Raw genomic sequence first — 23,887 nt, forward strand, 5'->3', positions numbered from 1 at the left:
TATCGTTATATTTCACTCATCGTCACGAATAAATTTCAAGCTAAATTTCACTCAAAAACTATGCTAATATTTGAGAGAACGCAGAAGGAAATTCGACAATGTATTTTAATGGGCGACGACACTACGTCTAACGTTCTCCATACACGCATGGTATCTAATGTATGAAATGAATTTAATAGACAGATTATTGTATGAATAGATACTGCCCAAGCTTTGATTCAATTTTTGTTTAATGAAAATATCTAGTTTTAATCGATTTTTCTTCTTTATATCCTAAACAGTCTATCCAAACGTTCATTTTTCTGTGATACAAAAAATTCAAAAATATCTATCAAAAACTTTTACTTTACAGTGGGTGAAATAGACTCTCAGAAAGGGTAGAACTTTTGGGTTGATAAATATCAATCAATTGATTGCGAAAAATATACAGCCTTTCTTAGAAGACGCCATGGTTACTTTGGTCTAACTTTAACTGTCTAACATACACGATGATCATAAGTCGTTATCATTAGACGCTGGTATCATTATCACATTGGTATCATTATCACGTTAGCATAACCTAAAAGTATCTCGTATTTAATGGCAGTCTTAGTAAGAAAGTGGGCATTTTCCAAACGCACACGTCTCGCTCAGTGGATGACGCTTAATCCGTTTTGTGCTAACGCGTTTATGCGGAGTTTTCCGGTGGCCCACCGGTCGCGCTTTTCCGCGCCAGACGACTAAAAAGAAAAGCCCGTAGACTGATCGAATTTTCCCGCCGTTGCCACTCCCGCTAAATATATTATTTTCCGACCAACCGACAAGGCGCGCGACGATAACTCCATTTTCCGTTCGAGGACGCGCCGCGCCAGCCAATAATAATAACACACACTTTTATATAAAAAGTGTCTTTGGGGGAGGGGAGGGGGAGGGGGAGGTTGAAACGAAATACAGATTATGTTTGTGTTTTTATATATCGATATAGCCGCACAAAGGTAAATGGGATTGAAAATGAACAAAACTAAAAATTACTATTCATTTATATATTATAATTGCCCACACTCCGTTGAAAAGATTTAATTTTATTGATATTTTAATAAGCAAAAGTCTCAGGCAATAAGTTTTATGATCTCATTTTATTTCTCTTGGCGATATTGAATAATCATATAAATTCTCAGAATTGTTTTATTACCCCATGATAATCAAATTATACATAAGTATAGCTGATATGTATATATGTGTACATTTGAGTAAGAATCTATAAGTAAAATAAAGGTGTACAAAAAATTTATGATTTTTTATTTGTATAAATTTTGACATAAAATCATAACAGACTACTTAGATCAGTGGTTCTTAACCTGGTTCGATCGAACCCCAGGGGTTCGGTGAGTCAGTCTCAGGGGTTCGGCGGAAGTCAAGACACACACCCGACTCATATGATTCGGGTGCCAATTAAGAAGGATTTCAATTAAGAAGGGTTCAGTGAATGCGCATATGAAACTGGTGGGGGTCAGTACCTCCAACAAGGCTAAGAACCACTGACTTAGATATTTAATAAAATTTTGAACCTACAAAGAAGTATTGGTATATTTATTTCTTTCTATTTTTGTACTCTTGGCAATTGATAATAAGACAATAAGCTTACGTAGTTTGTAATCTTATGATTTTTTTTATCTCCATCTAACACATAATATACTTCGCCATTTGGTACAGTCAGATGATATTGGGAAATATGTACAATATTACAATTGCAATTAAAAATGTTAAAATTGTAGACTTGTGACGGGTATATAAAATATTTTTGATGAATTCCTATTATTTTTTTTTAAAAGGGTGATAAAATATGAGGAAATCTCGCATACCAACACATACATAAGTATGTTCTTGTTTTATGTACAATAAGTAAGTAAGAATTTAAAAACGAATCAAATAAATTAACCATCTTTTCAATTGAAAGACAGGGATCATTCGTTTCGAACGCATTCAATTCCCTTGGAGCGTGTATCGAAACAAATGGAACAATGAAAAAGGAGTGAAATGGGAAGACACGCATCCATCTGCTACTCTTAAGGGAATCGGGAACGAGAGAAGGGTGGGGTTTCGACTTAAAAAAATCCAATTATTCCGTTCCGATTTTCCGGAACGTTCACATTCCTCCTTATTTCCGACAAACATTTCGCGCTCGCGAAGTCGCCTTTGAATTAACCCTCGCAACATATATTGAAGAGGAGGACACAGTGAAAGGAAGGACCCAGGAGGAGTGAGAGGAGAGCCTCCGCTGCCTCGAAGTGATATAATAGGCGCGCCTGTACCTGAATAAAAAAATTCTATCTGAATAGGACCCAATTTAAGGAACGCAATCATTCTGGCGGATAACTCGGCCCGTACACAGTCGCTCGTTCCACCCACCCACACACACTCCACAAGTTTCTCTCTGTTCGTTCGTTACGCTCGCTTCGTCGATGAAAAAGCGATGTTTTTATATTGGTTTCGGAATGAAAAAAAGATATGTGTATAGTATAAAAAAACACGGGCGTTGTCATTATGATTGAAATACAAAACGAGCGCGTCTTTGTAATCGATGGGTGTGGGCGTGTGGACGTTTCACGCTGTCAATCAATTCGGTGTAACGGAAAATCTTTATATATTTTGATCTATAGTAGCCTTAAACTGGCACTTAAAAAAATCACAATAAACAACTTACTACAGAATCTCATTGTCGCTACTAATGGATATTTCATATTTTTTCACCGTTACAATAAGTGAAAAAAAAGACCCAAATTTTGAATTGATTTTTGTTACATTTGTCTACGGAGTCGAATTCGTATTTGTATACTGTTGGCAGTAATGGCTTAAGGTTTGCGAATACGATTCGTCCGCACCCTTCTATCCCTCCGGCTTCTCCGGGAAATTCTTTGACGTCAGATTTTATCGAAAACTCATTTCTATTTTTCTCCTTCTTATTTCGCGTTCCATTCAACATGTGTACCAAAAAATCAAAATGTCAACATTTCCAGTGGTGTTTGGATTAGAGACATCGCGTGCATTCAGACGTTTATGAGATTTTTTATAAATAAATAATAATTGAACAACAACATTAATATTATACATTGAGAGAGTTCAATGAAAGGTTAGAACAGAAAATTTTCAATCAATGTTAACGTTTTCAAAAGAAATCATATAATTTTGGAAATATAAATTATTAAATAGCTCAACATGAATTAAATACGTTTGGTATTATTCTATTTCAAAATGCTCATAAAATATAATATAATAAGAAACCATATTAAAAAAATCCTTGAACGATGTTGAGATATTCTCCCTCTGAATATATTTTTCATATGCCGAGAAGTAATATCCTTTCAATGGTTTCGAAATAACTGGTTCGTTCGTAATCGTACATGTATTTGTAGTACTTTCGCAATATGAAAGCATAATTTAATAAAGGTAAGAGAAATCCGAGATATTTGATCTCCGGTACAATCGAATTGTACATTTTGGTTGCTCCACCGAAATGCGAAAATTTAATATCAATTTCAATAAATGAATAACCAAACAAAATAAATGAAACCAAACAAAAATGCTTAGAACGTTGAATGTATAAAAAAAACATAAAACGAAACCATTATTGATAGGTATGCTCAAAAGCTTATTATGCAAGAGCACGCGAAATTTTTATATAAGCAATATAATTAATCTCCATTACATGTGAGCCTGATTCCACTTTAATAGTTTATTGCTAATAGGCGATATTCATGTATTAAATTCAAGAAAATATACATATATTTATATGAATAAGTTTTTTGAATAAATTCATCAAAAGAAATTAATTTTTTTGAAAATGTTTGTTCAAGAATAATTAATTTCATGTTAATTGAAGTTAATTTAAAGTTAGTAATATGATGTTATTTTAATATAATAAAGCATGTATTTCATATGTGAGGAAACTGTATTTCCGTAACTGTTTAATAAAATTGGATCGAAGAAAAATTGGTGCGCATCGCAAACGTGAAAAGCGTACGGAAGCTTTTGAAAAAGTTGAGGAAAATTGAGATTAAACAAACAAAATTCGACGTACATGTATTGAAAATGAACTTGAGATAGATTTTCAAATATATTTTCCGAATGCTTATAAACATTATTATTATTATGCAATATTGACTTTCGCGTGTCGAAAAGACAATCTGCATAAATGCTTTGTATCGATCGATCGGCGCATAAAAAACGCGAAAGCGGAGCCTTTTAAAGTCTCCCCGTTTGAATGTTTATTTTTAAAATTAAAAGACACGATAAAAACGTTCGATAGGTGGGTGTTTCGTGTGTTTTCAGTCCTATTAAACGTTCCTTTACGCGCGTGATTCGAACCTTTTCTCTTATCTGATAATTCGAACGCGAAAGCCAACCGGGGAGAGCGCTTGGAATGGTTTCCCGTTTTTCGATTACATTCATTTAGAAAAAAAATGCGTTATAAAAATATAATATTTTTCGAAAGGAAAAGAAAAAGACACAGGATGAGAGAGAGCATTTTCGAAAAACTGCGTTTTGAATCGTAAAATTTATAGGTAACACTCAGAGGTCGTAACTTTTGCTCGTCTTCTTTGCATGTCTAGCGCTAGTTGTTCTATAATGAGACCGTTGTCAGAAAAGATAAATTGTTATTGCTTTAAACGTTTCATCACACACGTACGTACCTAAATATGTTTTGTAAAGCTACGTGCCGAATTTGAGGTACATTTAAAAGCTTAGCACGCGAATCGCTTCATTAAACAATCTCACCCAATGTATCGCCGATCGGAATCAACGATTAGTACCAATAAGTGCTAGTCAAACTTTGACGAACAGTGATTTAATGATACATTCGCTCAATCAATTGACTACTCTTCATTATTTTTTCTACCCTATTAAAAATGCATAGTTAGTTAGGGGGTATATTTATTCAGGATTTGAATATAAGAGTATTGTTCCGACTTTTGTAATGACGTGTGGCAAACAGTCTTATTAACTGATTGTCGATTGGCATTATTGACGAGTTGGCATTAGTGTCGGCCCAAGCGGAAATACGCGACGGTCGACAGAGTTCGAGCAGACGGCGTACGGACAACTTGTGTTCCGTACGCTCCGCTGAACCACCACGTGCAAATTTTACATTTCAATAAACTACATCAAACCATTATCGAAGTCTTTTCCATGATGGTCACTTCGAACCGGACACCAGTAACCTAGGCCACAACACCAAACGGACAAACCAATAGGAAAAAACGTGGTCGAGAAAAAATGGATGTCAATTAAGAAATCGGTATCGTTCCTTTGTTACTATCCATACCTTTCCAATACTAATAACATGTTTGCTTCTATTTCAGCAATATATTGATTGATGTACAGAGGTACATGACCGCGTGATTGACGCAGAAAATATATAAATAAAAACATAACCTACAAAGACGCATGGGACACAGAGGTAATCCAAAATTATCGGAACGATCACATAAACATCGTAAAGGATATTCAAGTAAGTGAATGTATTCAATCTCAGGCAATCTGTTCAAAAGGCAATCATGTGGGTAGGTCAGTTTTTAAAATATGTTTTAAAGTATAACAATTAATTAACGCGATTGTATAAAATAATATCGCGCTACGAAGGAATGTTTCATCGGTCGCATCGAATTTCGTATTAAAAGTGTAAAATCAGATGTAGTGTAAAATTAGCAAAGCACGTGGGGAATTATACTTGTAGCCCCAAAGTGGCTTAAACCAAGTACATACCGGTATATTCATATACCGGCAGATCTCTTTGTTTCTTAATGTGTGTAGAAACTTTCTCCCCCCTCCCCCCTCCACAATAAATGTGGAATTATACTTGTAGCCCCAAAGTGGCTTAAACCAAGTACATACCGGTATATTCATATCGGTAGATCTTTGTTTCTTAATGTGTGTAGAAACACCCTCCCCCCCCCCCCTTCCACGATAAATGTGGAATTATACTTGTAGCCCCAAAGTGGCTTAAACCAAGTACATACCGGTATATTCATATCGGTAGATCTTTGTTTCTTAATGTGTGTAGAAACACCCTCCCCCCCCCCCCCTTCCACGATAAATGTGGAATTATACTTGTAGCCCCAAAGTGGCTTAAACCAAGTACATACCGGTATATTCATATCGGTAGATCTTTGTTTCTTAATGTGTGTAGAAACACCCTCCCCCCCCCCCCTTCCACGATAAATGTGGAATTATACTTGTAGCCCCAAAGTGGCTTAAACCAAGTACATACCGGTATATTCATATCGGTAGATCTTTGTTTCTTAATGTGTGTAGAAACACCCTCCCCCCCCCCCCTTCCACGATAAATGTGGAATTATACTTGTAGCCCCAAAGTGGCTTAAACCAAGTACATACCGGTATATTCATATCGGTAGATCTTTGTTTCTTAATGTGTGTAGAAACACCCTCCCCCCCCCCCCCTTCCACGATAAATGTGGAATTACACTTGTAGCCCCAAAGTGGATTAAATCAAGTACATACCGGCATATTCATACATCGGTAGATCTTTGTTTCATAATGTGTGATGAAACAGTGGTGATTTAAAATAAATCACAAGACTTGTAGCCCCAAAGTGGTTTAAATCAAGCACCCACCAATTTAGGGTTGTTATTTCTTCCAAAATATGTTGGATAGATTCTGGTGATAATAGTTAAAGTAGAATATTAAGATTCACGGTTAATCATTGAATATTATTACCTTATCTCTACGAATAGTTCAATTGACAGCTATAGTAGAGAATAACTGTATTTATGAGACGAAATAGTGCAACTTTCTGAAACAAATGTCAAGTGCTGAAAACGAGGAAATAGAAGCTTCGACTTCCAAGTCGCATAAAGGTCGAAATCCAACTAGGGACGTAGAACCTATTAGAGACAGGTCAAGCTCTAGAATACATCAGACTCGAAGTCAGACTCAATCGATAGAAATATTAGCGAAGGAAAATAAAGTAGAAGTTATAATGACGTCAATAGAATTAAGGTATTCAGGCGCGGTACAAAGACTAAAAGGAAAAATAGATAAATCCTCCGAATTAGATGAAGGACAGTATCAAACCATTAAAGAAGCATACGATTATGTCCGAAAACTCCATTACGAGTATTTAGATAACCTTACAGACATATCGAAAGCGGCCAAAATAGACGAAGAGTACGATGCAATTACAATAACAGTTAAAAATCTTAAAGCAGCATTAGATTGCCAATCCTTTCAAGATAGTAAACTAAAGGTAGAGCAAGCAACAATTAAATTTGCTAGAGATAAGTTACCGACGTTAACCATTCCCACATTTCAGGGAGATCCATCTGAATGGCAATCGTTTCAACAAGCTTTTAAGAATATAATAGGAAACAAAACGGAATATTCGAATGTCACGAAATTGCAATATTTGCATCAATCCTTAATCGGTCCCGCTTTGGCAGCTGTATCAGGTTTAGATATTAGCTCAGACAATTACGAAATAGCTTGGAGTATTTTAGACAAGCAATATAATTTACCAAGACTTAATCTCAAAACTAGGATTAATTCACTTTGTGACTTAAAATTAATCACAAGAGAATCACATATCGAATTGAGAAATCTATTGAATCAGGTAACAGTGTGTATTAAAAACATTGAATCGTTGGGTTACGCGAGAGAAATTTTAGATCCATGGGTAACATGTTTAGTTCTAAGGAAATTACCTTTTAATATAGTAAGAGACTGGGAAATATCGCTGGTTAGCAGAGAAATGCCACCATATGAAAGTTTAGAGACATTCTTGCAGAATAGATGTAATGTATTACAATCTACTGCATCTGTAACTACGGTGAAGGAATTCCCTCATAGTCGTCAAAGAATCATGAGAACTCATGTCGCGAACAAAAACCCATCAAGTAAGGTAAACGCATGCGCATTCTGTCGAAATAATCATTTCATAGGCAAATGTGATAAATTCAAAGCAAAATCCAGTATGGAAAGAAATGAATTCGTTAAATCTAATAACATGTGTTTTAAATGTTTAAATTCATCGCATAAGATAACAAATTGCAAGTCTAACTATAATTGCTTAAGGTGCAAACAAAACCATCACACTTTGTTGCATCAGGACGATACATTTAGTTCCAATAATACGGGAAGGAAGTCAATTAATGCTCATTCTACTCATTTCTCTCAAAGGGAGATAATTTTACCGACGGTACAAGTAGACATTATAACGTCCAATGGAACGGTCGTTAAGGGTCGCACATTATTAGATTCCGGCTCACAAGTCAACTATGTTACCACATCTTTCGCTAAGAAGAATAACTTCAAATTAGAGAAAATCTCTCAAAAAATTGTAGGTATCGCTAATCAAGAAAGTAGCATTCGTCACATCACCAAGGTGACCATAAGGTCTTCAACCACTAATTACTCAACCAAAGTGTTGTGTTTGGTATTACCAGAAATTACTGGCGAAATTCCAACTGTGAAACTGGATCAACAGTTAATTTCAATACCAGCGGGAATCAAGTTATCAGATCCCCTTTGGAATAAACCGACGCCAATCGATTTCTTGCTCGGCGCCGAGATTTGCGTTCATGCTATGAAAGCAGGAACCATCCAGTTAGGAAAAGGTATGCCTATCTTAAAGGATACCGAATTCGGATGGACAATAGTTGGTCCATATCCCGAAGTAAATAATGCTCCAGGGAAGAGCCACATAGGCTTAAGTCAATTAGACAGTCACATTCAAAACTTTTGGATGATCGACCAGGTTCCTATGGTAAAACATCAATCTCTTGAGGAGAAAAGATGTGAGGAACATTTCCAAGCACACACATCACGAGATAAAAACGGTAGATTTTGTGTAGCTTTACCATATAAAAATTCCCCGGTAGTATTAGGAAGTTCATTGCACATTGCGGAGAAAAGACACAAAACTTTGGAAAGACGTTTTTTAGCCAATAATAATTTAAAAATGGAATACAATAAAGTTTTAGAAGAGTACATAAATTTAGGACATATGTCAGAGTGTGAACCTCCGGAGGCACATGAGGTTCATTGTTATTTACCTCATCACGTCGTGGTTAAGGAGTCTAGCCTTACCACTAAATATCGTGTAGTTTTTGATGCGTCCGCAAAGACAACGTCCAATATCTCACTAAATAATATTTTGATGGTGGGACCTAGTGTCCAATCAGATTGGTTAAATTTATTTTTATTAAAACTTATTGAACTCATTCCTCAGACAATCTTCAAAAAATGGAAGGATTGTCAATTATCCAATACAGTCATGAAACTTTATAAAATTCCTAGATTGATAATACTAAATAATGCCATTAATATACAGGCACACGGATTTTGTGACGCATCCGAGAAAGCTTATGGTGCTTGTATTTATGTAAAATGTACTGATCAATTGGGAAATTCCAAATGTCATCTTGTGTGTTCTCGTTCGAGAGTCGCTCCGCTCAGTTTTGTAACTATTCCGCGTTTAGAGCTGTGCTCCGCTATGTTATTATCAAAGTTAATGAAGTCAACAATAGACCAATTAACAATTCATATTAATGAAAAATATTATTGGACGGATTCAACCGTCGCATTGCATTGGATTAGAGGAGAGTCATGTAAATGGACCACCTTCGTTGCCAATCGAGTGGCCGAAATCCAATCAATATCTCAACCCATTGAGTGGTACCATGTCTCCTCTACAGACAATCCAGCAGATTTAATTTCTCGAGGGACTCAACCATCAGAATTAAATCATAATTCGTTATGGTGGGACGGCCCTAGTTGGTTGAAATTAGACGAATCACGATGGCCTCGAAGACCTCCTGAGATCACAATAGATCTTCCAGAGAGAAGGGTAGTCACTAACGCTACCCTTGTGAGGGAAAATAATTGGATAGATAAATATTCTCATCTGCCAAGACTCCTTCGAGTTTTATCATATGTTCGTCGGCCACTAAGGAATAAACAATTAAACGTTAAAGAAAATAACGAACCGTCCGCTTTAGAATTAAATGATGCTTTAAATAATTTGATTAGGTTATCGCAAATGGAATCATTTCTATTGGAATATCGTTTGCTGAGCAAGGGACATCCAATTCCCAGTAGCAGTAAATTAGCTAAATTGTCCCCTCTATTCCACGAGAATTTAATTTGTGTTGGAAGTAAACTTCCTCTGGGAACAACTCTATCAAAGTCACCCATTATCTTGTCAAATAAGCATAAACTTACACACATGATTGTCCGAGACGCGCACTTGAAATATATTCACTTGGGTACTCAAGCCTTACTGTCGTTATTGCGGCAGACCTATTGGCCATTGGCCGGACATAATACTGTCAAAGGAGTGGTGCGTTCATGTGTCATTTGTTTCAGAAATAAACCACTGTCACACAATAGATTAATGGGATTACTCCCGCTTGAACGTACCACTGCGAATTTTCCTTTCAGTCATGTGGGGATAGACTTCGCAGGACCTTTTCCTGTGAAGAGTGGTTGCAATAAGAATTCTAAGATAATTAAGGGTTACGTTTGTGTCTTTGTGTGTTTTTCCAGTAAGGCAGTTCACTTGGAACTTGTCGGAGACTTAACGAGTTCAAATTTCTTAAATTGTTTAAGAAGATTCGTAGCCAGACGTGGCAGGCCCAATACGATATATTCCGACAATGCTACTAATTTTGTCGGTGCAAGTCGTGAACTCGTTAATTTAGTAAAATTAATTTACGAACGTCCTCATGAGGAGAAGCTACTACGGTATGTAGCCTCCGAAGGGATTCGTTGGAAGTTTAACCCGCCAAGGGCGCCTCACATGGGAGGGCTGTGGGAAGCAGCGGTTAAATCCATGAAGATTCATTTAAACAAGGTGTTAAAGGCCACCACCTTAAATTTCGAATCATTTTGTACGGTATTGACTCAAATAGAAGCTTGCATGAATTCCCGTCCTCTTAGTCCCTTGTCTTCGGATCCACTAGACCTTTTACCCCTCACACCTGGACATTTCTTAATTGGCAGATCCTTACTCGCTCTTCCAATGGAGGTTAAATATAACACTAATGTCCATGCCAATCTGCTTCAGATACAATTGACCACAGCAGCATTTTGGAAACGTTGGTCGGCGGAATATTTACATTCTTTGCAGTTACGACACAAATGGAAGAAGGACTCGAGCAACAATCTGAGTGTGGGTCAAATGGTCCTGTTAAAGGAGGAACACATGCTGCCAACCCGATGGGTCTTGGGTCGAGTCACTAAATTGTATCCCGGACCAGATGGCAGAGTTCGAGTCGTCGACGTCTTTACTGCCAGCGGAGAGTTTCGTCGGTCCAGTCATCTAGTGGCGCCATTGCCGACTCTACCACAAGGACCACTTGACAGGAAGGAAGATCAGCAAGAGGGAGGAGAAACAGCAGCTTCAATTCCGTCAACTTCGGTAGCTTAGTTTAACCCGAAGACACTACCCCCAACTCATATTACTTATTAGATGTAATCATGAGTTTAAATCAGTCAATGTTAATAGTAGTACTCCGTAATTCACTTTAATTGTGTTGTGTGTATAATTTAAGCTATTTTCATTTTAACATTCGGCAGTATATATCTCCGAATTTAATCTAATCATTTTGTCTTTATAATATAAGACTTGTCTCATGTCATCACTCGGAAGGATTATATCCGAGTTTAAAATAAACTGTTCAAATTTGACAGTTAAAATTAGATTCATGATTTGTTAATGTTAGTCTCCAAGCCACACTTAATGGAGCATCTTAAATTATTTCATGTCTACTTAATTATAACCTGCCGGGAGTCATCCGCAGGTCTTATGTTTCTTGTTATGAAAACATAAGTTAACTCTTACTGTTTATAGTATTTATGTGAATCATAGAATAAGTAAATATTATAATACTGAACATTTCGATGTTTAACGTAGAGACATCTATAATCATAGTTCGCCTTCATTTCCTGCTTGTAGGAATGAATGAATGACTTTCCAATTTACTTTTAATTTAGCAATGTTTGTGCTACTTGTTGATGAAATCAAGTTAACTTAGGAGCATTACACTCACTAATCAAGTTTAGTTGATCGGTAATAGCTGATCTGTCTTGACAACTGTAACAGTGTCAACATTGTATTGTCTAAGTTAACATCAAGATGAGGAATGCTTAAGTTTTAAACCATATACAGTCCACTCTCTCTTCTTTAAAGTAAACTTATCTTGTAATGCTTATTCACAGCTTCAAAGGAGATTTCAAAAATTTTAATGTAAATAGAAACAACATTCACCAGAGGTATACCTATAAGTTGAAATATTACTGAACCAATAAATTGATTTTATCCTCACACTGGATGAGGCAAAGGTTTCATTATTCACCCTCTATTTAATTATTTTAAGAGCTATGATTTATTGTAAACGACTCGTCAGTAATGCTGTAACTCTGTAGAATAACTGTATTGTTCAACAGTTTTCCTATGTGGGACTATGTTCCGACTTTTGTAATGACGTGTGGCAAACAGTCTTATTAACTGATTGTCGATTGGCATTATTGACGAGTTGGCATTAGTGTCGGCCCAAGCGGAAATACGCGACGGTCGACAGAGTTCGAGCAGACGGCGTACGGACAACTTGTGTTCCGTACGCTCCGCTGAACCACCACGTGCAAATTTTACATTTCAATAAACTACATCAAACCATTATCGAAGTCTTTTCCAAGTATGCAAGAAATTTATAACGAAATCCTCGGAGGAAATCTTCTGAGGATTGTTTTACATACATAACATATTAAAGCAAAAATTAAAAATGCATAAAAAAATTAAAGCTTAGAAACAATGTAGCATTTTTTAAACTTTATCAAAAAATTATGGGAGGTTAAATTCTCACCCAATAAAATCAATGAAATTTTTCTCATATAAATAATATTTTCTTCTGAGTATCATGACATATTCTTAATTGTTTTAAATTTAAACAAAAAAAAAAATAAGTTCCAAAAAAGCGGACAACTGTGGCATCCCTTTCGTCGACTCAATCTAATACACGACTACTTTGCCCATTTAGATTTCTATAGGTACATACATATATGTATAATACAACCAATACTATTGGCAAATTTGTATTGAATTGTATTCTAGCAAAAGCTTATAATTTAACAGTAATAAATTTCACGCGTAATCACTACCGGCAAAGAAAGAAATACGAAGGCACACAAAAAAGAGCAACTCGAAAAGACGAATCTGTTCATAAAATATCTCCAGTGCTTTTTAGAACATAAATCGACCGGAGACAGGCAATCTGCGTCTAGTTATCGGCCAATAGATTGAAAAAAGGCCAATTATTGTTGTTTCCCCGTTGTCCGCGGACCTCCTCAATCGTGACCCCAAGAAGCTTTCCAAATAAGTGGCGGTCGTCGGGGCCCCAATAAATAATAAATAATTTCCAGTTTTTTTGGGCCACACGAGCTCTGCCGCTCCTCATTTACATGTTTCTCAAAACTGTTATTCACGGCCGCCGAAAATTTACCACCATCGAATGACGCAATCCCCCGATTTTGAAGTTTTGATTTAAGGACTGCCACAGATGCCAAATAAAACAGACACTCGGGAGATACGTGTATAATCGATGTACATATGTACATATACATGCAATTATATACTCATCGAATCATTCGATGACAAGCGGGACAATTCATGCGAGCTTAATTTATTCCATATGTTCATACTGAAGAAAGTCACTCTCAAGAATGACTGTCCTTAACGACTTCCTGATTACTTACCCTGTAATATATAATATACCATCATTTTCATGTAGCAAAATATAGTCATTTTTCGTAATACGATCTGTAGCAGCTGTCGTGTATACACATCAACGCCAAACTACCCAGACAAAATATATAAAAGTAATATTATTAAAAACTGTTGTATTTCGAAAAACTACATGAAAAACCGCCTTATTATTTCATCCCCCGAGGGTGATGCGACAAAACGAGCAGCGAGCTCACTTCAAACAAGAGTGTATTCTTATCGAAATACATCGAGAACAATCGGCTCGTGTAATAATTGCACATATATAATGAACGATAAATACACATGTATAATATTCCGAGTTAGTAGGCTTATAATAATATTTTTTATGTCCGTCTCAAATGAGAGTAAAACCACCCCCCCCTGTTTTCACTATTATCTTTAGATTCCCGTCGGATTTTCAGACAGGAGGGTCTCTCATACCCTGAAGGTTTAACCAATTAATTTTAATGAGCAAGGCAATGTCGTGTCTGTCATATTTTGACAAATCTCTTACAAATGACGTATTATTTCAAATGAATAGTGGATGAAAAAAACTTGATAATTAAAATAAATTATTTACTTTTATAATATATGTAGGTATATGATGCGGTTTAAATATAGAACGAAAAATCACCACGATCGCTTGCCAGATAAACACACCATAAAATCCAATAGGTCAGATTAGTGAGATTTTCAATGGTGTATTTATATTTTGAATAGATAAAGGTCAATTTAGTCGGCGTTGAAACAAGTTATTACATTGTAGCGGTCCAGATAGTATGTTTACTAAGAGAAGTCATTCACATGCAAATTTTTCGTGTCGATAAAAATCCTATCTTTATATTTCGCATAACAACATATCCCACTTAGCACACTTCGGAAAATGCGAGCCGTCAATTTTCGATTGTTTTTCCAGTTAGTTTTTCGATTTTACGACCGATTGCAATCGCGCATGTCGAAGACTGGCAATAAATTTTCATCAGAGCAAAGCCGAGAAAGTTTCATATACGAATGAATTATATATCAATTCCAAATGATCAGACGCTTGTCTGTGAAAAATATATCGGGTGATCTATAAATATTTCTATCGGCTTAATTATCGATCGAATGAACATTGTGAAAAATATATACATATGTACGTATCGCATGACAAAATTCGGCTCGTTCGAAACACACAGATATACATACATGCATACGTGTTATTAAAGGAACATTATTTATCTAGTGACGTGTAATAAAATAAATTTCGACGTATATGGAGCCGCCGACTAATCAAAGAATAAATTGTATGTGTCATTTATAAGCTACCTGGCTTTGATAAAAATGTAGGAGATCGAAATTTATTGATTTTAAATGAAAGAAATGAACATTATTTATATCTTTCATGCATATATGAATTTTAAATTACCTATTTTTACTTACACTGAAACTTTGACCTGAATGTTAATAAATGGATCGTTGAACCTTCTCTTAATTAAAAACAGTTTTAAATTTTTATTATTGAATTCAGCGAGTAAATTTTATATAAGAAACTTTTCAATGGTCTTGATAAATTTTATTTCAAATTTAACTTTCATTCACATGGTTAAAGTAATTAATTTAAATTGCACGAAAAATTCAAAATATTTCTCAACAGTCAAAAGGCCCTTATATTACTGTAGATTTCGATACAAAATCGAGATTTTGATTCCTGTAATTTACGAGTTGCTTCAAAGGCAGTTTTTTTTATTTTTACGACCGCTAAATTCTAGTTATCGAATTTGTATGATGGGTTAAAAAATGTTACGGAATTCAAAGTATTTTTATAATACCTAAACGCTTCGAGCTAATCAAGTCAATTTTAGAAGGAAATCGTTTACGCTTAGAAATCCAACGTCGGAAACATTTACGACCTTCTAATTGAAAAAAGTTACCGATGATTAGTGTCAAAGTAGGGCCAAGGGTTCCCAAGGGTCCTAAAAGGGATCATCTTCACACACACACACAGAAATTCACATGGAGACATTTCGCCTCACAATTCGGACCAGAATTGAGACATAAAATTTTTAAACACGCACCTTGCACACGACAGACTATAAAATTTTACGACTTTCTTGTGTATTTCACTAGTTCGCTTCATACACACACACATTCACATATTAGACGTGCACCGTCGCCGATTTACATATTTGATACGTATCAAAAGCACACTTCGAAATTACGACGTTTAACATGATAAAAAACGAGACGTAAACAACGCCGACAATAATAACGATATAAATAAATAAATAAGGGAAAAGACCTGAGAAAAAAATACATAATACAACACGCGAGATATAAAACCTTCATGTAATAAAATTATAAAGGTGGTTGTATATAGAGACAGAGAAAAAAATGCGCTGCGGGGAGTTTAACTGAAAATTTATACGTTATTTTACGCGTTGATAAATGATACGCGGCGAACTGCTCACACGTACATATGTCGTTAACGGTGAGATAGTGTACGGATAATCCGATCGAATAGGTTGTAAATTTCATGGTGAAAACAAAACTGACGTCTTATGATAACTTTTGATCAAATTTAGCATACTTTATGCGATAAATAAGCGGATAAAACGATAGCGTTTTTCGCACAGAGCGCTTACTTTGTATCTACATACATATGTATGTATATACACTACGATATGATTGCTTTTATATAATTTTATTTACGTTTGAATATTCATTTAATGCTGTTAATACTCGACTTGTTTATTTTTAATGGTGCTGCTGAAAAAGATTACTGCGATCATAAAACTTGACATAAACTTTGAATGTGTAACTATTTTACAATCATCATGATGATATTGGGACATGCATATGCAAACTTTGTATGTAATATTCGATAACTCGTCAGGACATAACCAGTTGCAAACATATACCCGGTTTATACGCTTGCACATTTAATGTATTTACGACCTTACCTTTAATTAGAATCATTTGCACCAGTGTATTTTAATCACAGCGCAGCTCTATAACACTCATTGGCTCAATGGACAACGATAGAAATTTAAGAAAAGAGAAGATAATGAAAACGTGTTTTCATTTTCGTTTTATTTTCTTTTTTTGTGATCGAACAGAGATAGGAAACGGAGTATGGGGGTGAAAAGTATAATATGACAAGGGAGTTGATATAGTGGAGAGAGTGGAGAAATTTGAATGGGCGGGTCACGTAGCTAGAAGAATGGATGAAAAGTGGACAAAATAAGTGCTCGAATGGTACCCGAGAGAATGTAAAAGAGTGAAAGTAAGGTTGCGAGGAAGATGGTTGGATGAAATTAGAAAAATGTGTGGGTTGACATGGATGAGAGAAATGTGTTGGAGAGGTCTTCGTTCAGCATTGTAAGATAGATAGATGCCTGTAAATGATGATGATGAAGGGATCGATTGTAAAAAATACCTTGTGTGTGGATATGTTAGATAATATGTACAAATATGTATCTAAATAGTTGTACGAAAAGGATTCAAACACACTCGACTCAAATTTTCTATTATAACCAGATGACATTTTTTGTTCATACAATGTGGAAGTGAATTTATAACATAGAACAGGGTTTCCCAAACTATGTTCCGTGAAACACGTGAAACCTGAATAGGTGTTCCGCGAATGGATTTATAGGTTGCAACACATTTAAACAACTTCTATCTCAAATGGCGAGTGATGCTAAATCTCCACTGATGTTTATGAAGTCAAGTACATACAGGCGGAGAGTTTGAATAGAAATTGGATACGGAAATAAAAATTGTGGCAAAAGTATTGCAACATAAGGTAAAAGTAATACAATTTTTAATACGAGAGGTAAAATTCAATTTTGGATTTCATCCGTTGAATCTAATAATATTGATTGTTTTTCTGCATTAGATGAAAAGCCAGTAGTTTTAAAGTAGATGAATTTTAAAGTCATTTAATTATTTCTGAGCAAGTTTGTCAGAAGAAACCCTAATATGACAAAACAAGCTATTTTTGTCTTACTTCCGTTTTCTACATCTACAATTTATGCGAAGCAGAATTTTCTTATGATGCTGCGACGGTCAAAGTGCAGGAACAAACTGGACGCTACCTCACATATAAGAATTGAACTCACTTTTATTGTGCCTGATATCAAGAAGACTTGCGATTCAAGGACTAAAAATCATCAAAGTCGTTGAGAGCTTTGCTTACTATATTTAAAAATATTTATGAAATAGATAATAAGTGTTTTAATAATATATTTACCCAACTTTAAAAATAAGTGTTCCGTTAAAATTTCCGGGTTTGTAAAGTGTTCCAGAAAAAGTTTGGGAAACCCTGATATAGAAGATTCACTAACATATCAGTGGCATGCCGTGATTTTTAAAACAGGGGACTATGTAGGTGCGGAAAAACAATATAAAATAATATATTTTTAATTTTTGAATTATAATAATTTTTAATGAAATGATGAGTATAATTTTTCGTTTTGTGCTTTTATGCAAAAATATCCTAAGTAGTCTACTTTTATTAATAACAATTTGTTCGTCTTATCTAAATCCTCTGAATAATTTTTCGCACAATTTTGTTAAAATAACATGTGTTTTTTAACAACAAAAAAAAAACAGTTCATGATGATGTTTGATAGACACAAATCAGAATATCCTTAGTGAAAATTCTATAAATGCTTGAAGAGACGAGAGAATCAAAAAATGTTTTGTCTTCAACGAAACACCTATATAACATTTTGCCAGTACCGCAAGGGGAACGGAATTGAAATGGCGAGTTAGTGCAAGCGAACGACGCGGTGGACTATACCATAACAATCAACTCCCACCACCACTACCTTAGATATGGCTGCATATGGATAACGATTTGAATTTACTGTAATTAAATTGTTGATATTTTTTTTAAATTAGAGAACTAGCCTATTCCTTCTTGTCTAATGACGGCCCGCCACTGCTACAGATGTACATACATATATGACGAAACGAAAACTACGAAACATGCGTTTTCGAGTGAAAACTTTTTAATAAACTATTAAGCGAACAATTACTCGACACATATTTAATGTGTGGTCTCGATACACGTATAATAGAATAAAAAATACCCTCACGAAATAAAGACCCTTCCGTACATTTTGAGCACGTAACTATAAAATTAAACCTGCCGACCCACCGTATCAATCATTCAAAAACACGATTTACGAACATCATTATCAATTCCGAAAAAGTTCGAAACATTCACAAACGTTTCGAAGAGACTAATTTGAATTTCATAAATATCATTACCCACTTGAAAACTTTAATCACACCGTATAAAGACAGGGCACATGCATCAACGCCATAAATATCGAAAGCTTCTTTCGCTATCGTCCATCGGCGATCGATTGTAATACAACACCCGTCGTATTCGTAATTAGTAAGGACATGTACACACACACAAGGACAATAAAAAACAAGAGTCGCAGGTGACAAATACTGCGTTAACAAAACGCTATCGCGATGCATCGCTCAGGATGCGTTCCGATGCATATTTATCAGGGCCGATTAATTAACGCACACCGGTGGCAAATTATCGTTTGTCTCCGCGATTACAGAAACGCATCGTCGCTTTCGTAGTTTGTTCACAGTCTCTAAACAAAAACCGAAGCCCCAAAAATTCAACAGCCCATCCCTTTCTAAGACTCGAGGCGAAAGCGAGATGAAATACTGGGAGAGCTTGAACAGTTTGACGCGAACGAATTATTTTAATATTCATGCGTGCTGGGACGCGACACCTGCTTTTGAAATCTCCCTTTATTTTTATTTTTTATTTTTTTTTATTTTCACCGACCGCGAATTTATTAACGTGGAAATAGTAGAGGCTACCTGGTGCTGTTGATTGCGGTCGTATTTTGTCGCCGCGTGTCCGCAGAATTGTCGCCATTATGAGTAAATAAATTCTACGAGTGCCGTATCGTGGTCATTTTGAACGTCGAGGGTCAACGAAATCGTAGATGTATATATACATTTATCTAAACTACGATAAAGTGTTATATTATATATGTATATAATATATACTATATATCGTATGTAATATCGTAGTGGAAATGTTAAACAGTCTAGCTGATCAGTTTCCAAACATTCCAATGCTGGATTATTTTTAAACAACTATTACAGCATTAATTGGAGATAAAATTTTGCATACAGAAAGTTTGAGTGTTTGAACGGAGAGACGAAGAGATTAATTAAATTGGCTGGAACACATTTCACGGCTGTATTAAAAAATAGGAAGCAATTGGATCAACCGAAAATGATTTGGTACGACTCCAAAGTGAAAAAAGTCTGAAGATATATCGGATTGATATTCCAGGGGACTATTTGTTAAAATGTCTCTCTTGAAGATGGGTCGCAACTCTTATCCAAATATAAGGGGATGAAGTAGTGAAGCTAAGCGAATTCTCTTTGGAAATAATTAAAGTGCCTGTCTGTTGGCAGTGTATGTACATACATATGTAGACATTTGAATGAATTAGATTATTGATAACATTTGAATCATACTGTTTCAAATATATGTACATATACCTCCTGTTGAATGATTATGGAAAGGTTTGATATTACTTAATAATATAAATATAATGTAAAGAAAAATCCTTTTCTATGATATTAAAACATATCAATCATATCCTTACTATGGATATGTATTATGGATACCGAAGCTCAATATAGTCGCCAAATAATAATAATATAATTACACTCAATTGCTACTCGATTTTCTTATTCGTAAAATTAGAGGCAAAAACCTTGTATATAATAGAAATTTAAAATTAAGCGTTTTACGCTCGTGAAATAAAGCGTTAAACTTAATTATATGGCAATTTGTATTATTTAAGCGAATTTTCAAAATTAACAGTATAATATGCTCATAAGCCAACACACCATACTAGAATGTACATACATGTATAGGTGCTATTTATGTACAACGAGTTAGAAAAAAAATACCATAGAATTTATAACGAAAATTCATTGTTATCATGCTTGTAATATTTATTGTGGCACAATAATAGAGCATTTGTGTCACAGTGGCCGGGCTAAAATACTGGGGTACGTATTATGGCGCAATCGGCCCAAACGTGGAATAATTTATTCTAAATTATGCGAGCCGATAATAAACAACTGCTTAGGAGAGCAGATCGACGATTAGAACAAACTTTACAACCTAACCTAGAGGAACCGGACCAAAAAATATATATGCGTATTAGGTAAAAAACAGAAGTAATTTAGCCCTTATGATAATGTTTGACGCCCTTGTTTTTTCTTCATACTAAATACATATATATATGTATATGTATTTTTACGCCGATAAACTTTTCGTAAGATAGCCATCTGGGTTCACGCCAACTTCACTCACTTCCTGCTGTAAAGAAAAGCTCTGAACATTGTAAATAGAGCAATCAATTTGACGATTATCGTGCATTGCTCTGCACGCTCATTACTCACTGAGATATCGAAACGAAAACAAAGCTAAATTTTACGATAAAAGAAAACGTTAAGATAACTAAATAAATGCTTCTGAAAAGCTGTATAAATCATTGATAATTTTTTGAAAAAGCAATTTATTCCTAATTTGGTAGTAGATAAATTATAAGCTTAAATAAACATAGTTTAATGGATGTAGTTTTCATTTTGGCATTTAAATTAATTTACAAAAAAAAAACAACAATACATATTTGCAAATTCCATACCTGCAAAAAAGACAAAAGATTCTCAGAATCAAAGTTGAGATATGTCTTGATATGCCATAGCGTCTCTAGTTACTACAAATTTCGATGGTAATAGAAAATATGATTTAAAAATTATATAAATTTTTTAATCATATTTTCTATAACCACACACATTATAATACAATTGAATAATGTATTGAAATAGGGAATAGAGCGCCGAAAAACGGAGAGGTGAAAGTAAAAGAATCTCACCAGTCACTCTTCTCCCGCTATATACACATATTTATATTTTTCCAGGTTTCTGGTGCCGGTGTTGTGGGGGGGTGAGTGTTCAGTATGGCTGTTCCAGATCAACCACCGGAGTAACGAGATGGGGCGCCTCACCAGGGGTGGAATAATACGCGCCGCGAGAGGGAAGGAAGAAACGCGAAGATCGCCAGTCAGAACGAGAGCGACAGAAAGCGACGGGGGATGAAGAGAGTTTTCTCTCACACCCCTCCGCGACTGCGGGGGTGGAAAATGCTTATGTCGGGGGAGTTAGCGGGAGCCGAGAGGGTGACGAAGTGAAGGGAAGCTCGCCTCGAATTCATAGTGTGTTGTCGGTGGTGCTTCAGTCCTCTCCTTTTGTATTCATAGACATGTGATGACGCTCGCTATATCGATATAGGTCATTATCACCTACTGAAAATACTTGTATAACTTGTATACTCCACAAGATACTATATGTACAATTTTGAATCAATAAAATATTGAAAAAAGAAACTCAAAAAACCGTGTTTTTATGTACTGAATGAATTCATCATAGAAGAGACAATTAGCTTAAATTATTCTACTAGTATTAAATAGTACTAATGTATTCATACGTAATTGTTTAGAATTAGATGAACGTTATTCAATTTGATTTGTCTTAGTTAAAAATATGAGAAAAATAATTGTAAAGCTCATTGTAAGTGTTATTATAATATATACTTTATATAAACAATTATCATTGTTTTGCATCAAATTATGACACGCTAATGCGATTAAAATATTATCAGTATATGTGAGCTTTAATATAATCAAATTTCGAGTAAAGCGGTTCCCAGATTAAGGGTGTAAAAGGGAACCCAAATTACAAAGTGCCTAGGGTTGATCAACTTTGTCACCACTAACCTTAATTTCTAATTCCCATTGAGGGGAACGACGACAACAGCCGCTAAATCTGCTCTCATCCGTTTCACTCTTAATTGGGAATTTGTTTTGTTCGCCTGATTTGGCACGGTCGAACTTTTTTCCTCATTCATCGGGGGTTTCGCCTTCATCTTGAATTTCACCCATTTCCCACCCACCCATCAGTGCCACCCCGACCGACGACGTTAATCTCAAGAAATAAACAACCCTCATTTAAGTATTCTGGGTGCAAGTGACGTTGTCAATCTCAATTATTTAACTTAACACCTCAAGATGTTCGAAGTGTGCTTTTGATGCATAAAGAAATAGATAAAAAAGAACACAAATTACGATCGTTTTTCAAGCACTGTTCACTTCAAACATTTCTTTGTACTCACAAAAATACATTTTAAAAATTATCAAGAATACTCAAATAAGATCGAAAAAATTTAAATGAATATTGAAACATATTCATCAATTTATTCTGTTCCAAAATAAATTGATAATTTTATATTTTCTCTACTTTTCACAATTAACCTACCATATTGATTTCGTCAATAGGTTGTTAAAATACTCCACTGGAATTAAAGGCATTTTTTTGGGTCTCCTGAGTAATCGAATTAACGAGCTCCGACCCGTATTATCTAACTTTTTAATTACAACTTACGGTAAATCCCACGACATATATTCATAGAATATACCTACGCTAGAGGAGAAAGTGGATCTGGAAAGTCCTATTAGGGACCCTCATTTTCAGTATCTAATCAAATTGGATACCGGGTCTGCGCATTCGCCCATATAAGAGAAAAACAAAAACACGGAAGATATCCGGCCATAAAACACACAAAGGGAGTTTTCCGAAATGAATTCTTTATCCGTAAAGCTGTAAACCCTCCTATCTACCTACTGCTATGCCTTCGTAAACACTTTCGTGGATAGAGAGATGGAAGTGTGGGGGGCAGATAACGAATGGATAGATCTACCGGTCGGTCGGTCGGCACATACACAACAATTTCCCATTTGAACGAGTTCGGCTCTGAAGCTTGCCGAAAAAAAAGTGAAAAATAAAATAAAATAAAAAAAAGAAAACAGAAAGCAAAATAAAGATGTACGAGAGTAATAATAATGGATAGACGCTGGAGAAGGCTTTGGGTTCAGTGTACCATCAGCCCATGCATAATGCGTGGGTAACTGCGCCGATAACAATACACACAATCTCGAACGAAAGCTTTGATAATACGCTGACAACACATTATTTTCAACAATAAAGGACTACGACATCATCAAGTGGTGAGATTGTATCAAAACC

General features: G+C 35.3%; 1 protein-coding gene across 1 annotated transcript; it reads left to right on the forward strand.

Moving 5' to 3' along the window:
• The first annotated feature begins 5,351 nt into the window (after positions 1-5,351).
• LOC143915784 (uncharacterized) lies at positions 5,352-12,666 on the forward strand. The gene is made up of 2 exons (XM_077436596.1): positions 5,352-5,849; positions 6,102-12,666. The coding sequence occupies exon 2, from the start codon at positions 6,800-6,802 to the stop codon at positions 11,420-11,422; it is 4,623 nt and encodes a 1,540-aa protein (XP_077292722.1). The 5' UTR covers positions 5,352-5,849; positions 6,102-6,799; the 3' UTR covers positions 11,423-12,666.
• The last annotated feature ends 11,221 nt before the right edge of the window (positions 12,667-23,887 follow it).

Source organism: Arctopsyche grandis, chromosome 8 (genome assembly GCF_051622035.1).
Source record: "Arctopsyche grandis isolate Sample6627 chromosome 8, ASM5162203v2, whole genome shotgun sequence".
NCBI lineage: Eukaryota > Metazoa > Arthropoda > Insecta > Trichoptera > Hydropsychidae > Arctopsyche > Arctopsyche grandis.

Bases quoted from the DNA above. Each gene is read 5' to 3' on its own strand.
- LOC143915784 (XM_077436596.1), top strand. From the start codon at position 6,800: ATGTCAAGTGCTGAAAACGAGGAAATAGAAGCTTCGACTTCCAAGTCG.